This window comes from Colletes gigas, unplaced genomic scaffold, assembly GCF_013123115.1.
Source record: "Colletes gigas isolate AHSC1104 unplaced genomic scaffold, ASM1312311v1 Colletes_gigas_Sc00003, whole genome shotgun sequence".
Taxonomy (NCBI): Eukaryota; Metazoa; Arthropoda; class Insecta; order Hymenoptera; family Colletidae; genus Colletes; species Colletes gigas.
In genome coordinates, this window is record NW_025106632.1 from 7,413,168 (window position 1) to 7,430,784 (window position 17,617).

At 39.5% G+C, this 17,617-nt stretch overlaps 2 protein-coding genes across 5 annotated transcripts in view; one reads left to right on the plus strand and one right to left on the minus strand.

Moving 5' to 3' along the window:
• LOC122404525 (probable multidrug resistance-associated protein lethal(2)03659) overlaps window positions 1–7,831 on the plus strand; it is a 29,533-nt gene extending 21,702 nt beyond the window's left edge. For all 4 annotated transcript variants that reach the window (XM_043408559.1, XM_043408561.1, XM_043408562.1 and 1 more), the window contains exons 5-12: window positions 62–236; window positions 422–578; window positions 1,394–1,596; window positions 2,233–3,544; window positions 5,478–5,692; window positions 5,759–6,837; window positions 6,909–7,016; window positions 7,081–7,831. In XM_043408559.1, the coding sequence (XP_043264494.1) occupies window positions 62–236; window positions 422–578; window positions 1,394–1,596; window positions 2,233–3,544; window positions 5,478–5,692; window positions 5,759–6,837; window positions 6,909–7,016; window positions 7,081–7,113 (3,282 nt within the window). In that variant the 3' untranslated portion in view covers window positions 7,114–7,831. The remainder of the gene's footprint in view (window positions 1–61; window positions 237–421; window positions 579–1,393; window positions 1,597–2,232; window positions 3,545–5,477; window positions 5,693–5,758; window positions 6,838–6,908; window positions 7,017–7,080) is intronic.
• A 568-nt stretch (window positions 7,832–8,399) lies between these two features.
• LOC122404527 (cilia- and flagella-associated protein 58-like) lies at window positions 8,400–16,020 on the minus strand. The gene is made up of 11 exons (XM_043408563.1): window positions 15,985–16,020; window positions 14,728–14,814; window positions 13,586–13,714; window positions 13,219–13,451; window positions 12,879–13,155; window positions 12,380–12,612; window positions 11,024–11,435; window positions 10,334–10,604; window positions 9,181–9,695; window positions 8,872–9,096; window positions 8,400–8,672 (listed from the first exon to the last, which is right to left on the minus strand). The coding sequence occupies exons 1-11, from the start codon at window positions 16,018–16,020 to the stop codon at window positions 8,400–8,402; spliced, it is 2,691 nt and encodes an 896-aa protein (XP_043264498.1).
• Window positions 16,021–17,617: the final 1,597 nt, after the last annotated feature.

The following is a 17,617-nucleotide window of genomic DNA, read 5'->3' on the forward strand; positions in this document are numbered from 1 at the left end:
ATCGAACGGGGTCGATAGCTTGAATTTAGATGCACGGCTTTATTCGTTCTCACTCTTTCAGATGGTCAATTTCCTGAGCAACGACGTTAACAGGTTCGATTACTTTGTTTTTAGTATTCATTACTTATGGATCGGACCGCTACAAATCTTTCTCATAGCGTATCTGATATATCGTGAAATCGGATTGGGCGCCATTACCGGAATGTCGACGTTTTTATTGTGCATACCGTTGCAGTGTAAGAACAACAATGAAACCGTAACGCATTAAGCGGCAAAATACATTTTCTGAATTTTTTTTTTTAAGTTAACGATGATAACAGTAATTCGGAAATAAGGTCGTTTACACGATCTTATTTCATTGTTTTCGAACGTAGGCCCCGTACACTAACGAACAGTCCTTACTCACGTTGGATTTTTTTAGTGTACTTAGGTCGAAAGGTGTCACGATTGACGCTCGGATCGGCGCAGAAGACCGACGACAGGCTGAGATTGATGAATCAAATTATCGCTGGGGTAGAAATAATCAAGATGTACGTCTGGGAAGTTCCGTATTCGCTTCTTGTCGAGAAAGCAAGACGGTAAGGAAACCTTATAAAATAACCTGACAAGTACTGGGATAAAAAGCTTAACCTTGTATCTATATTCGTCAAAGTATCGCGTAACTAAACGAATATTACAACATTTTAAACCAGAAAATACAATTATAAAAAATTATTTCGTAACGCTAACGGATAGAAAATTATTTCGTAACGTTTATCGTTGCTCTCAGACATTTTCTACAATATCCCTTCTCTGGGACTTATTCATAGAGTTTCCAGATACTTTGGTAATCGTGCTTTGTCAAGACCTATTCTAGAATATGGCAGCATAATTTGGTCTCCTCGTTGCAAAACGTATATCGACAACATTGAGAGAGTTCAACAGAAATTTCTTCGTCTCGTTGCTAGGCATAGTGGGTGTCCCATGCCTCTCGAATCACATAATTACGACGACTTACTTATTAACACTAATCTTCGAACATTGCATAATAGAAGAGAAATCACAGATATTATGCTTGTAAGTAAGGTAATCAATTCCTCTGTACGTACCATCAAGATATTTAAGAAATCACTTTCCATTTTATTCTGAAAGTCACCGCACAACGTTTGGATCACAGAATTGCGTAAATTTTCTTACACGCTAAAATTGATTTAATCGAATCGTTGGAAAGTCTAAAATTATCAACGTATTGTAAATTAATTTATTTTGTTAAAATAAAGGATTCCTGTTAATAAATAAATAATAATAATAATATAGTCGTCGATCTAAAGTCGATCTAATTTTAAAATCTAAAATTCCTTTCGATTATTTTACCAGCGCAATTCGGAATTCTGAATGGGATTTTTCGTTCCAGGAAAGAGGTGAACGTGATAAAAAAATACTCGATCGTCGAGCAGCTTGGGCTAACGTTCGATGTCTACGTTCCCCGTGTCAGTCTTTTCGTTACTATATTGACGTACGTCTTAACTGGGAACAATATCGACGCCGAGAAAGTATTCATGACCACAGCGTTTTATTCCATTTTACGAAGCTCGGTGACCATTGGATTCGCATTAAGTAAGTCGTTCGTTCATCGCGAGGGTAACTATACAGGATGGTCCACCTAAATATCTTCTCTAATTGTGAGGGTACAAAAAATATTTTGTATGCTATTCGAATGGTTTGAAAACCCCCATCTTTTGCAACAGAATTTTTTTTTGTCAAACAGTTTTTCGAAAGTGGTAGTGTCAATACAAAGAAGCGACTCCCGAATGACGTCTTGGTCTCTAAAGTCTCGATAGACAAAAGTTTTTCGTTTCCATTTAATTTTCGATCTCAAAGGTCATGTAAGGTACATATCTGAACGTATTTTTATATCAGCTACACGATGCAATAAAAAATATTATACAATTATACTCAAAAAAACATCGATAACCTTGTAAACTCCGAAAAAAATTTTGTTGCAAAAGAAGGGGTTTTTCAAACCATTCAAATAGCATACAAAATATTTTTTTGTACCCTCACAATTAGAGGAGATATTTAGGTGGCCTTATTTAAGTGGACCACCCTGTATAATTGACCGAATAGCGGGATTACTTTCAATTTTCTCTATCTTCCTGGATATCCTTTCACGCGCGACAAAACGATAAATTTCCGAAGACACAGAGATCCAGCTTGTATCGACGAATGAACGCACAATATTCGATTGTCTAGGCGTGCATAGTTTAGCGGAAGCGATAGTCTCCATCAGGCGTCTAGAGAAGTTCATGTTCCATCCGGAGGTGTCGAAATCCGGACCGGTGAAAAATCAAGTGGCCTCACAGTCGGTTCCCGTCTACTTGAAGAACGTCACTGCCAGGTGGGACCCGTTCAGAGAGTACACGTTGCAGAAGGTGGACCTGCCGGTTAGCGCGCGAAACTTCGTGGCGGTTGTCGGGCAGATAGGCGCCGGGAAGAGCAGTTTGTTGCAGGCGATACTTGGCGAGCTGCCTTTGGAGAAGGGCGTGCTGGAGATCGACGGGAAGATCAGTTTCGCTGACCAACGTCCGTGGATATTCGCCTCCACGATCAGACAGAACATCCTGTTCGGGCAGCCCATGAACGAGGCTCGTTACAACGAGGTGATCCGTGTCTGTCAGCTGAGACACGACATAGAGAACCTGCCTCATCACGATGGCACCATGGTTGGCGAGAGAGGGATCAATCTGAGCGGCGGGCAACGGGCTAGGATAAATCTGGCTCGAGCTGTCTACGCGGAAGCGGACGTCTACCTCCTGGACGATCCTCTGTCGGCTGTGGACAGCCACGTGGGCAGTCGGATCGTCGAAGAGTGCGTGTGCAGCTTCCTCAAAGACAAAACGCGAATCCTGGTCACCCACCAGGTGCAATACTTGAAGTCCGCCGATCAGATCGTCGTGATGAGCAACGGCTCTGTCCAAGCCAAGGGCACATTCGAGGAGCTCCAAACCATGGACCTGGACTTCATGAAGATCTTTCGCGACGTGGGCGAGAACAAAGAGGCGGTAACGTCCGTGACCCGTGTGGATAATTCGATCGAGAGCGCGAAGAAAGACGAACAGGTCGCGAGCGAAGAGCCCGCCGAGGTGGCGGAGTCGAGGACGGTCGGGAAAATATCTGGCACGGTATTCCTGGCGTATTGGAAGGCTAGTAGAAACGCTGTTCTGGTGGTTGTGATGCTGATACTGTTTGTCGGTAGCCAAATGTTGGCCAGCGGCAGCGATTATTTGCTAGCCCGTTGGGTGAATACCGAGGTCTCGTCGTGGGTGATAAACGAGAATGGTACGATGGATTTTCAATGGTATGGCCCGTTGTCCCGTCATGGAATTATTTATCTTTATAGTGGGATGACCATCGGCGTCGTATGCCTCTATCTGATCCAAACGTTCGCGTATTACGCGGTCTGCATGCGGTCATCGAAAAACTTGCACGCACAGATGTTTCGTAGCATCGTACGGACCGTGATGTATTTTTACAATACCAATCCGGCGGGTCGAATATTGAACAGGTATACGATTAAATATGTACGCCGACAGGGCCGGCTTACGGTGATACGGTCAGAACTATATACTCTGTCGATATTCGATCTACTTATTATATTTTTTATAATATTGAACTACAAAACCGATAGAGAAATACAGTAGCTCGCGAAAATATTCGACACAACAAATAGAATGCACACGTTAGGTTCAAGTTTTGCAAAATGAGATTATAAGTATGCATACGTAAAAGTACATCTGACAACGCATAGAGAATTTACAAGCCATTTAGTGTAAATATACTGTTTTCGTACGTAACAAAAGTATTCGAACGGTACGAATAAGCCTTAAATTATTTAATATTAATATCTGGTTGGTCCCCCTTCGGCTTTCCACACTGTATGCAAGTTTTTTTGTTGTTTTTCCCCCAATGGAATACCATATTTCTGCTATTTCCGTGGACGTTGTGTCATAATTTCTGAGTTTTCTTCCAATTTCAGTCCATAGATGTTCGGTAGGATTTATTAGTTTGTAGCGTATGCCGAGTATAATACAGAGTGCTCGGCCACCCCTGGTAAAAATTTTAATGGGGGATTCTAGAGGCCAAAATCAAGAATATCAATTTGTTGATTGAGGCTTCGTTAAAAAGTTATTAAAAAATTTCAAATCGTTCTGGAAAAATTATTTTCTGTTGCGAGGGTCAATTACAATCATTTTTGGTCAATAGACATACCCCCGAAATCCTACCCACTTTCGAGAAAAAAATTCTTTACCGAAAATATTATGTCTGACCATAGCATTGATATGTTTCACTGAAATTTCAAGCAAATCTTTTAAATGTCATAACTCCTGAACGGATTGAAGGATTTTAATGTTTCAAATTGCAAACGACAGGTATTGTGGTAAAGAATATGTAGACATTCCAAAAATATTCGAAAAGTTATTCCTTTACACAGCAAAATGAGAAAACCCCCATAAAAAGGGTTCAATTTTCAAACAGCCATAACTTCTACAATAGTGAATATATTTCAATGAAACTTTTTTCTGAAGTAGAGCCCATTGGTACCTACAAAAAAGTATTAGACAACTTTTCTGTAGAGCGTCAAATAAAATTACTAAAAATCAAAAACGAATTTTTAAGAAAATCGACAAGTGCCTAAAATTTTTCGGAAAAAAAAATTTCAAATCGTTCTGAAAAAATTGTTTTCGGTTGCGGGGGTAAATTACAATCATTTTTGGTGAATGGACATACCCCCGAAATCCTACACACTTTCGAGAAAAAAAGTTCTTTACCGAAAATATACCGTGTGGCTGGAAATGTTTCTATAACTTTTTAACGAAGCCTCGATCAACAAATTAGTATCCTTGATTTTTGTCTTATTTTGACCTCTAGAATTTCCCATTAAAATTTTTTACGATCCATTACTTTACAATTCCAGCTGTATGCTTAGGATCGTTGTCCTGTTGAACATAGAAATCATCAAGTAGGTTTAACTTAATTGCACTTAGTTTCATATTTTTTTACTTAGCCAAAAACAAGATTTCCCGTAGCATTCGCCGCCATACATCTCCACACCATAAACGAGCCACTTCACATACAATCTGATTTTGAAAATCTAAACCTAATGTGTGCATTCTATTTGTTAACGATATAGATTGGAAGCGTTCGAATACTTTCGTGGACTACTGTATAACAATTATAACAGTATGCCAACGATACACGGTGTTCCCAAGCGATCGTTGGTAATATTATTAAAAAAAAAGAAAAAGGAACTCTGTCCCTTTGCAACTGGCCATCAGATACAATTTAATCCAGTTTCTACAAATTACTCTATGCATTCAGTGATTACTATACAGGACAGAGACAAAGGGTTTAAATACCTAGAGCTGGCCCTGTACGCGAATATCAAATTGTCCTCCTATCGACGAAACAGACATTAACTACACCATTTCTGAAACAAGGTTTTCCAAAGATATCGGCATCATCGACAAAAGGATGCCGTTTACAATGTTCGACGTTATGATGATGTTCTTAACTTTCATGGGAACCGTGGTCATCATCAGTACCGTGACTCCCTGGTTGTTGATACCGACGTTCGTCGTCATACTGATTTTCTACTTTATGAGAGTGGTTTACATTTCGACCAGTCGTGCTATCAAACGCATGGAGGGTGTCAGTGAGTACCTTCTGGCAACAAATAAGATAAACGTCACGGAACCCGGCTAAAAATGTTACTTTACAGCACGATCGCCCGTGTTCGATCACGTTGGCGCTACACTGCAAGGACTAACCACGATCAGAGCGTTCAAGGCCGAGAAGATCGTCACGTCCGAGTTCGATAACCACCAGGACCTCCACACTTCGACTTGGTTCATATTCTTCACCACTTCGCGAGCCTTCGGCCTTTACATCGAGACGGTCTGCCTGGCTTACATAGCGCTGGTTGCTATCACGTTTCTGGTGTTCGACGACCTGGCCGTGGCCGGTGACATCGGTTTGGTGCTCACGCAAATCATGGCGGTGACCGGGATCTTGCAATGGGGGATGAGACAGACGGCCGAGCTGGAGAATCAAATCACTTCCGTAGAAAGAGTGTTGGAGTATAAACGTTTGGAAGAGGAGCCATTTTTGGACAGCACGCCTGAACAGAAACCACCGAAAGATTGGCCCAGCAAAGGCCTCGTTAAGTTCAAGGACGTGAAACTGAAGTACGGCCCAAAAAGCTCCTACGTTCTGAAAGGTGTGAGTTTCGTGATCATGCCCAAGGAGAAGGTCGGCGTGATCGGTAGAACCGGTGCTGGTAAAACCTCGTTGATCAGCGCGCTTTTTCGATTGGCGTACGTGGAAGGAGACATCGTCATAGATGGTATACCCACGAACACTGTCGCGTTGCACGATTTCCGTTCGAAGATTAGCATTATACCGCAAGAACCGGTGTTGTTCGGCGGTAGTCTTCGACGAAATCTGGACCCCTTCGACGAGTACTCCGACAAGGTTCTGTGGGACGCTCTGGAGGAGGTCGAGCTGAAAGAGACGATGTTGGACATGGCCGCTGGTTTGAACAGCAAAGTGGCCGAGGAGGGCTCGAACTTCAGCGTCGGTCAACGTCAATTATTATGCCTTGTTCGCGCGTTAGTTAGGAATAACAAAATTATGGTGCTCGACGAAGCCACTGCCAATGTCGATCCACAAACTGATTCCTTGATACAGATCACCGTCAGGAAGAAATTCATGGATTGTACTGTCTTCACTATAGCCCATAGGTTAAACACTATAATGGACAGTGATAAAATACTTGTGATGGACCAAGGTTACCTAGTAGTAAGTAACAGGTTTGGAAATCTTGACAAACGTTGGATACGTTTATGCACTTCACGTGTATTTTATTCTAGGAATTCGATCATCCGTACATTTTATTGCAAAAGAAGGGCCACTTTTACAATATGGTGCAACAAACTGGCGCTGCAATGGCAAACAGTCTGTCGGAAGTGGCGAAGAACGTAAGTGATAGAACGAATAAAGATGTAACAATGAGATTGATTAATTATACGTTTGTTTTTTCAGTGTTTCTATAGGAACAACGAAGCATCGTCTTGATGATAGTCAATTTCACGTAATATTTAAAGGTATATAATATATACGCAAATTCTTTTTATACGTCCAATTTGTATTTTACTATTTAGGAGTAAAGAAGAAGCTAAATATATCTTCAATTATACAAATTGCCATGAAAGTATGGTGCTTACCAAGGTATTACTAACGAATAATTATTGATCTAGTACAATGAGAATAGTGGCAGTTTTTTTGTAACGAATACGTAATTTCAATAAAATGCTATGGTACGAAGGATTTACAGCCACGTATTATAACGTGCAAGAATCGCTATTTTAATAGTCGAAAGTCATAGATATTGCCCAATTTCTTCCATGTAACATTGCGAAACTTATCGTAGAAGATTTCGTAATCTGTGCAAAACAGAAATCATTGCAAGTGTTTTTTATGCGCATAAAAGGAAACAGTAATTAAATACTGATAAGTATTTCCTGATTGTGATTCATACAAAGTTGACATAATATTTTCTGCTCTGTATAAACGAATGTTATCACGTTCGAATTAAAATGTGAATACGTCTTGAAAAATACGTAGACAAAAAGCCAAAAGTAACAAGTGTATTTGTACCGTAATAAATTTAAATTGATAAATATGAATAATTGTACCTATGTTGAAACCTACCAGCGAGAAAGTATATAATTTTCCAGCCATCGTTGACAAAGTTTTCTGTTCGTTTATTATGCATATCAGCAATACTTTTCTGTCGTTGCTGATCCACCAGCAGCGGTTATAAATAATAAAAAGGTGAGAAAATTGGTACATTTTTTTTTTAATTAATCTTTATTGGAAAGTCCTCGACTCACGAATTGAAACTACGATCGCGTGACTGTGAATTTCGATCCAACTTAGTCATCCGAGCTTAATCGATCAAAATTATGATCGACGCGTAGGCGAAGTATATACTTAACTGTTGCATAATTGATGTTCACTGTTATTCCACTTTTCTTTGCATTTATCGATGATTAGATGATTACAGTCGATACTAATGGTCTGTCGGAAAGTTCTGTCGTTTTTTCATCGTGAACTCGAAACTTTAATAACTACTTCAAAATCACTCTAAGAAGTTTCGAAGTCGTGCTTCAGCTCGTTGCTTGCAATCGAGAGGATGTAGAAACCGTTTATGTGTCAGTTTTTGAAACGTTAATGCAAACATACGATACGACTGAATTATTATTTTTTGTTTAACGATACGACTAAAAAGGATAAAAATATATACGAAATGCACTGTTATATTTTCGTTGCATCGTCGGTTCTTTGAGCATGGTTTCAGCTTATTTACAGACAGAATCTACGACGAAACAGTTTCTGGGGGTGGGTGTCGCCATGTTGAAGCCACCGCCGCAGAATTTCTTCAAGCTTTGATTAATCGTCGGAAGTACGGGCTCGTTCGTCGATTTCGGCTTCGACTCCTTCGACTTCTGTAGCTTCCTCTTCTGAGCGTAATATTTCATTTTCAACTCGCTCATTTGTCCGCTCATCCTGTCCATACCGACCCTATACTCGCTAATTTGCACCTCGTACATGCTCAGCTCCGCCAACATACACTGAAAATTTTAATTTACTTCTTTCGAAACCGATACTTGCACACTTTGGTCGATGGAATAAGTTTTCTCTTTATCGCGTTTCAAATTAAAAATCTGCTTATTATTAAAAATATTACTCGTAGATTTGAAGCCTCGATACAAATCGGAGTGGTTAATATTTATGTCGCGTTCCCCAGAAATTTGATATAATAGAAATTACCTTCATTTTCTGCCCTCTCTCGCGCAACGCCTTTTGAGTTTTGTTCAAAGAAACCATCGCCTCGGGTCCCGGGTGTTTCGACAATATTTCTCGAAGGTTCATGTACAATTTCTCGGTATCTCTAATCTTCTTCTCCTTCTCGATCATGTCGCCGGCCATCCTCAACACACGTTTTTGAAGAATTTGGATTTTCACCAATAGCTCGTAAGTAGAAGGATCAGAACCCTGTAAAAATATCAAGCAACGAGGCAATCGTGTTTTCGTTATTTTCACTTTTACGAGTTTCTTACGATTAAAATAATAAGGTACCTCGAGTTTTCTCCATCTGTGAATGTTCAACGGAGTCTGCACTTCCTCCTCGAGCGCCATAACTTTGAGCCTCTCCTTGGTCAAGTCGCGGTTCAAGTGAAACACTTCCTGCCTGAGATCGCTCATGTTCGCGATGTTCTTCATCAGTAAAACCTTCTCCGTCCTCAGATTCTTCACCTCCAGCTTCAACAGCCTGATCTCCTCCAATCTTTGGTTATACTGAGCTTCGCCCTGATGAAGCGTCCCGTGCAGGACTTTTATTCGACTGTATTGCAAGCTCAGCTCGTCGTTCCTCCTGACCAATTGCGTGCCCAGAATGTCACGCTCGTTCATCACGTTGTCGATGTCTTTCTTGTGACGTCCGATATCCGACTCGGCTCGCTGGAGCACCTGTCTCAGATTCTTCTCCTCCAGCTTCATCTCTTCGATCTCGTGTCTCAGATCGGTCACCTCCTTCCGGGTGGACTGCAGCTCGATCTTCAGTGCCTCCTTCTCTTTCTCCACGCGACCACGAACTGCAAAATAAATAATAATTGATTCATTGCTCGACGTAAGAATGTATAACAAGCATCTCTCATGACAAATTCAACCTCCTTTCCTATTTATTAAATCAATGTTGGCAGAGCAAGTGGAAAGTAGTTGCAATTATTAGACAATATATGACGGAAATATATTTGATTGTACTTGGAAAAAATAGGTATAGTTCGGGCCACAATATAGCGAGGTCGTAAACTGGAGTAGGTGTCAAAGTTCACACGTTTCAGCTCCCGAAACAAGTGAATTGACAAAAATACGAGCACTAAGGGCTTTAGATCATAGTCAGGGCCGTACGAAGAAATGTTTTATCTAGTGTTACCATTTTTAGAAAGCTATTTTTAGAAGTATCGTGATGGGTAAAGGTCTTACTCAAGTCATTAATATCTTAATTTAGTTATGGACATAGAAAGACATTCATAAAGGCACCCTCAAGCAAGATGTCAACCCTCAAGAGTACGTACGTATTATCGAATAGTTCTTTCTCAACGTTGTGTTTGTTGTATCGATCGAAACTCGAAATGATTATTTTTGAATTACGATTTGAATTTCGACCAAGTCTGATTTCTAGTAATTATCCTAGACGAAGCGTGTACAAAAATATGTAGAGCCAGCTTACGGAACTCCTCTTTGATCAGACCGGCCTCCTTCGACACGATATCCTCTTTCAGCTGTTCGATCTGATGGTTAACTACCTTCAGCTTGTTCTTCAGCTCCTGTATCTCATCCTGTGCCTCCGTTAGGGCTTTGCTGCACGAGTTCCTCTCCGCGCGAACTGCCTCGAAAAGATTCTGCTGCTGTCTGTATCTCGCCTCGGACTCCGCCAGCCGTTTTTTGTAACTGAAAATCTCGACTTGCTTCAGCTTCGACTCGCTCAAATGGTACTCCACCTATTAACGCGACGAAATTAGTCCGATCGGGACTAGAAATGTAAAAATCCAAGTCGAAGGTTCTTGAAAAATAATTAAAAAAAAATACTACGATAAAAATTGCAAAGAAGAAGATATTGTGAGAAAGACTGACGAGGGCTTCTGATTGTTTTATTTATTCGTACTGCAAGAAGACAAAAGGATTAAATACGTTATAATAAATCTCTTCTTTTCTGTAAACATTGCATGCCCAAACGAATTTGAACAAAATAAAGTTGTATATGTTTGAAAAATTGCTTCTAATTATAATTGTATATCAAGAGCTATAATGTACACAATTTTCAAGCCTGCAACCACAAGGAACAGATTGAAAATCAAGGACAAAAGCTCAGGTCAACACCTCGTACCAAAAATCTTTATTTTCCTAAAAAAAGACTCACCTGTTGAGCCAAGTTCTGAGTCTCCAGTTTATGTTTGTCCCTCTCCTTCTCCGCCGCGGCCAATTCTTTCTTGATCTCCACGATGTCTTGGGTGAGGTCGTCGAATTCGCGCTCGATCTTCCGTCTGCTGTACTCGTACACGATCATCTCGTGATTCTGTTTCTTGATCTGTTCCTCCATGTTCTCCCTGGTGCGGGCCAGGACGTTTTTCTCGCGCAGCAAAACGTCGTACTGGTTCTGCTTGTCTATCTGTTGTTTTCGAAACCCAGCCATTTGGTGCTCCGCGTTCTTGGTGTTCGCGTTCGCTTGTTTCAGCTGTTGCTCGAGGGACGTCAGCTCCATTTCGACCTTTTGCACCCGCTTCGCCATCGCGTCTCTCTCGATTCTGTTCCGTTCCACGGACTCCTTCATTCTGGAACGTAACCACGGGAAGACAGCTTTTTAACACGTTGACTGCCAGTCGAAAATCCTAAAATTGTTCACGGGACCGAAACTTTCATTTCAGGCGATTGTAAACTACGCAACTTAAAAGTTGTCGTAGTAGTTGCTTTCGTAACCTTGTTAAAATTTACGAAGCCTATTAAAATTTATTTTCTTTAACATTTCAACTTGAGAATTCATTATTACAGTTCTACTGTTAAAAGTTCTGTCACCCATATATGGGTGACGTGGCAGTCAAAGTGTTAAAGACACCTCATTGTCTTGGCCGCGAAGCACTATGCACTGCGTGGACCATGCATATTACACCAGCTCCTTACTTATGCTCGAAGGACCACCCAAACTGGTGTTTGGGAAACTACTGATACCTAAAGCCCGTTGCTTCTGATTGAGAGCCCGTTGCTCTTCGCGTTAGTTGCACAAGAGTATTCTAGAGGTTGTAAGGCTCGATCAAAAAACGAATCTAAACCGAAAACTTAGTGCTACCCTTAACCTAAGCTCAGCTTCTCCTACCAAGATGACGAAAACGCGCAGCACTAACCGGTGGGAGGATTGGTCGAGCCAATCCTCAAAGTCGTCACCTTGGCAGGGCGTTTCTTGCTTTTTGCAACATTCCTGTCCAGTGTCCAGGTACACCATGCAAGAGTAATCGAGAATATTGCCTTTTTTATAAACATTTGGGGAAAGCCAAAGCCCCCAAAATGGTCTGCAGATAGGTCAATTGACTCTATTGAGGCAAGGAAGAGCTCCAAGGATTCCAAGTCCCGTGTGGAGTTTGGAGTTTCCTTAAGGCCTAATCCTCAAAAATAGCGGAGAAGTCACGTCCGTATCACAAACCCCGCGATGTGAGGGTTCCTTAAGAATCCTTAACACCTCATCTTCTTTAACTTCTCGACGGAACGTTGCAAGGAACGTTACCTGTGTATGGTTTGCGTAGTTTGTTTCAGTTGCTTGTCCTTCTCCGCGATCTCTTTATCCTGGTGCTCGATTTGCGCGTTCGCGTTGTCCAAGTCCGTTTGCAGATTCAGTCGTTTCACCGTCAGCTTGCTGATCTCCTTTTGCATCCTTTCGCCGGACGATCTCTGCTCTTTCAGCAACGTTTCGAGCTTCATCACGTTGGCCGCCGCCGTTTGTATGGTCGTGTTCGCGGACTATAAATCAAACAAACACATGCACTGAGTGCTGCTGTATTAAATAGGGAAACTCATATAAATCCAGGATCTCGAAAGGAACAAAAACTTTGAAAGATTTCTCGTCCTTTGTATCATTCTTTCACGAGAAGAAGGCACAGCGTATTTACATCCCTCATTCCTGTTGCAGTGACGAAGATCAGTGACAACCAATCAGCGAACTGCAGCAAGAATGGGGATGCAAACACGCTGTGCCTTCTTCTCGTGGAAGGACGATATTTCTTTACCTCCAAATCCGTCGTTTTCTCGGCGAGTTCCTCTTGCAGATGCTGCATCTCATCCTCCATCCTCTGCCTGACTCTCCTCTCCCTCGAGAGTTCGCTCAACTTCAAATCCAGCTCCTCTCGCATGTCGTTCGTTTGCTGGTCCATCTCGCCGTTCTTCTTCTCGAGTTCCTCGGTGTACAGAACCATATTCTTCAGCCGTTGCCTCAACGTGTCCATCTCGCTGACGAGCCTTTCCTTCTCCTTCATCAGATTCTCCTTCTGCTTGGCGGCGCTGACGCTGTTGATTCGGTCAGTCACGATTATTCACGACAATCCTAACAACTCGACGTGAAAATCTTACTCTTCCCCGGCCGCGAGCTGCCTGTTCTTTTGCTCGATCTCCTGGTTCAGTTGCGTCACGTTCAATCGCAGATTCTCGATCAATTCTTGCGCGTTTTGCTCGCGCGTGTGAGCGGCGTCCGCCCTCTTTATCGTGTTCACTATGTCCTCCTTCAACTTCTCGATCTCGTCGTCGTTGTTCGAGATCGTGTCCGTCAGCTCCTCTATCTTCTGGTGGTTCTCTTCCACCTCGCTCTGAAATAACAAATCGCATCAACCAGAATCTCGATATCTTGATTACAGATTTTAAAATCAATCCTGAAAATATTCTAAATTTATGTGAATTAATTAAGGTACGAATTTTTTTAAAAAAAGAGAGACAATTATACCTCTAATAAATGATTCTTCTCTAACAGTTCTTTCTCTATTCGATGAGCATTATAGAGAGACTCGTAGAGTTTGGTGTACTCGACCAAGAAAGGGGCCAACGCTTCGTTGCCCTTCATTTCCTTCAGGACCTAAAAAATAGAATTTTAATGCAGATTTAATAAACGGACTATCTAAACTTCAATCAACTCGATTGAAATGTTGAAGCAATTGTGTGTGACCTATAAGCAATCGGTATAAAATTATTCAGTCGTTTTACAGTTAAAAATTTGTGTTTATTGAAATTTACCTTTGAGTTTATATCACGTTGTTAGCATTTATTGTGTAATTTTTTTTAGAAATCTAGTTTGCACACGTGAAGCAAAGTTAATGCTTTAAAGAGGGAGTCTCAAAAATATCAATTTTTTTTTCTTCATTTTTTGAAAGTATATATATTTAAGAATGTATTGTTAAATTTGGAGAGACAAATGTTACATCTGACGTTATGATTCATTCATTATGATGCAGTTAGTTAGTTAGTTTGCTGTTAGTTAGATAGTTTGCAGTTAAATAGTTAGTTTGCAGTAAATTAATTAGTTTGTCAGTTAATTAGTTGGTTTGCAGATAGTTAGTTAGTTTGTCAGTTAGTTAGTTAGTTTGCCAGTTAGTAAGTTAGTTTGCAGATAGTTAGTTAGTTTGACAAGTATTGTGAATTGTATAACAATTTTTTGTATAGTTTATCATATCTTTTTTATTAAAAAGTTGCAAAAGAAACGACGAAATTTTGCAATTTTTTCTTTCAGCTTTCACCATTTTGTTAATTTGCAACATAAATTATTTTGGTACGGGCGATTACTGTAAACCTATCAAATAAATATCTTTTTTTTTTATTTAGACAACCTTAAGAGCTGCAATCACCTACGCCAGTGTTTAAACACATGTTTACTGCAGGCGTGATAACAACGTTAAAAGTAAATAAAAATTAATAAAAAAATTATCTTGTATCCCCAAAGGATAGCTAAGTAAACTGCAAAAAAGAATCATAACGTCAGATGTAACATTTCCTTAAAAAAAATTAAGAAAAATGGTTCTGTGGCGTCGCCTCTCATGCTCGCCACCAGAGGGCTCGCGCTCTCTCACAAGCGCTCTTACAACGGATCCTCACCTTGGAGTAATTCTTCTCGAGTTCGCAGAACGTGCTACTGGCCGAGCTTCCGTCCGACGTAGCTTCGCTGCTCTCGCTCCCATCATCCTGAAACGCGTTAATCCACCATGCTGGCAGGATATTCTTCTCGTATTTTTTGTTACTTTATCATAATAATCGTCACCTAGCCGCGCCACTGACTGACGGTTGGCGTGAACATTAATCGCGTTGAGAATCTCGTAAGACTTTCAGAACTGCAGTAGCGTTTCATAAATCTCGCGATCTTTCCAAATACTGCCAAATTCTTTTGGTTTTTTTTTTTTATACTTTGAGTCTGAGACTTTGTTTGTTATCGTAAATATCTTCACAATCAGATCGAACATTTAAAGGGGTGTTTTACCCTGAATTGCATATTTTTAAGTCTTTCGATGATTAAACGTTTTTTGAGTCATTATTGCGAATTCTGTTTGGAAAACTCGATCGAACTTTATTTTACCAGCCAAAAGATTATTAAGATAGAGAGAGTTTAGACTGCATACGAGCTTAATAAAAATTCTAAAACGTTAGATAAATTCCTTCACACGTTGACAATTCACAAATCTCAGACCAAAATTATCGTTACTAAAATATAAATTAAATCGCGTTATGGCAGTAGAATCGAAGGAAATGAAATGTTTTCAATACACCCTCTGAGGTTATAGAAATATTTTTTGAATAATGTTTTGTAAAATTTCTTACCGCTGATAGTCGCGCGGTTAGGTTATAGATAGTTGAAATAATTCAATTCTAATAACAACATCGGCTTCCTTCGCTGTCTCGTCTTGATTTTCGTTCGTCTCGCTCGCCATTGTCTTTGACGATTTGTTATATTGCAAAAAGTTACAAAGTATAATATTTTAATAAATCACACGTGTAAAGATGAACAAGAAACGACTCTGCGAGAATCGAGTATGAACCGATTAAATACGATTTCAGGGCACTACAATTGCGCGCAATTGACGAAAACAAAAACTAGTCTCGACGAAGAAAATTTTTTTAATACATCGACTAAACGAAGATGTTTCAATTGTCGCGTATGATTTTTATAGAAAATTGTAACAAAGAAATAAAATAATTTTTTATTTTTATAGTTTACAAGATGAATCCAAAATTGATGAATTCCAATAGTATAAGAAATAAATATAAAATCAAGTTTTTCGAAGTTTTTTACATTTAAATTAATACACGTTTGAATGTACTGAAATGGATATATTTTAAATATTAACAACATTTACTTACGCCATCTAAGCCAGCGTTCATCTCCATGTCCATCATGATGTCGGTTTGAGATGTTCAAAAAAACTTGATAAAATCGAATTTTCTAATTTCACTAGTTTTTAAAAAACTTAATAAACAAGAACTTGTAACGACACTCTGGTGTGACTGTGTGTCGTAAAATAATTCTACTTAATTAACAGCCTGCTACTCGATTGCAAGAACACTGACATTTAATTCTGAACGACGAATTAGAAATTTTCGAGCTAAAATGTGAGGTGGTAAAAGTTCAAAATAATATAAGCGTAATATCTAGCAATTTAAATTTTATTTATTTTTAAACAGAAATTCTAATGATAGCCGACTAGCTCTAACGAGTAGCAGAAAACAACACTGTGCGGAAGAATGTGCTTTTCAACCTTCACTATCGCGATTTGACCTTGTTGATTAGTATCCATGGAAGCGTCCGGGGAATCCCAATTTCTTGACAAAATGTAGGAAATCAATAGCCACAAATATTTCAACAAACTAGTTTAAATTCGCAGTCATTAACTCGGTGTTACTGCTACTCTACTTTTTTTTGTGCCTGAACATAGTTTCAATAATCTTGCATAGTTTTAATAAACTTAGAAGAGTATTTTTATAATAAAAAATAATGCATTATTAAACGAGCGATTGCACCGCCATCTACGGCACAACGTCCAAGTTTGTCGAGAAATAGTAGGCTGTACTCACCGCTAGGTAACGCCTCCTACATGTAATGAAATTTAAAAATTTTATAAAAATTGAGGGGAATTTCATTACAAAAAAAATGTCAATTAAGTTTCGGATTATTAATCTAAGCTAACGTTTTAATTAACTCCGTTGCCTTGTATTGGAGCCGTCTGTAGAAAGTGTAGAATCGATAGAAAATTAGATAACCTGGAAGATTTATTTAGAAAACTTAGAAATAGCTATTTTAAATTAATTTGAGCAATATTAGGAATACTATAATAATTGTTTACCATATACGGATAACTTCCAAATGATTCACTCCGACAATAGCCACTAAGGTAAGGAAGGAATTCATGTTACTGACAAGGGAACATACAATAAAGATTTTTTTTCTCGAAAGTGTGTAGGAATTCGGGGATATGTGTATTCACCAAAAATAATTGCAATTGACCTCCGCAACCGACAATAATTTTTTCAAAACGATTTGAAATTTTTTTTTCTCCGAAAAATTTAGGCATTTGTTTTTCATTTTTAATAATTTTGTTTGACGCTCTACAGAAAAATTGCCTAATACTTTTTTGTAGACGCCTATGAGCTCTACTTCAGAAAAAAGTTTCATTGAAATATATTCACTATTGCAGGAGTTATGGCTGTTTGAAAATTGTACCATTTTTGGGGGGGTTTTTCTCATTTTCCGGGATCAAGGAACAACTTTGCGAATATTTTTGGAATTTCTACATATTCTTCACCACAATACCTGTCGTTTGCAATTTGAAACATTAAAATCCTTCGATCCGTTCAGAAGTTATGATTTTTTAAAGACACACATAACATTTCAGGGGAATCGGAATGTCAGAGTCAGACATTGTATTCTCCGAAGCTGGTACTTTTGATTCCTTTCGCTAGTAGTATTACACATTACTTTCATAATTACTTACTCTAC

Coding starts and splice junctions, on each gene's coding strand:
- LOC122404527 (XM_043408563.1), bottom strand. CDS start 16,020: ATGATGGACATGGAGATGAACGCTGGCTTAGATGGC. Junction 13,156..13,218: donor CAGCTCGCGGCCGGGGAAGA/GTAAGATTTTCA, acceptor CCGAATCAACAG/CGTCAGCGCCGCCAAGCAGA. Junction 12,613..12,878: donor AGAAAACGACGGATTTGGAG/GTAAAGAAATAT, acceptor TTTGATTTATAG/TCCGCGAACACGACCATACA.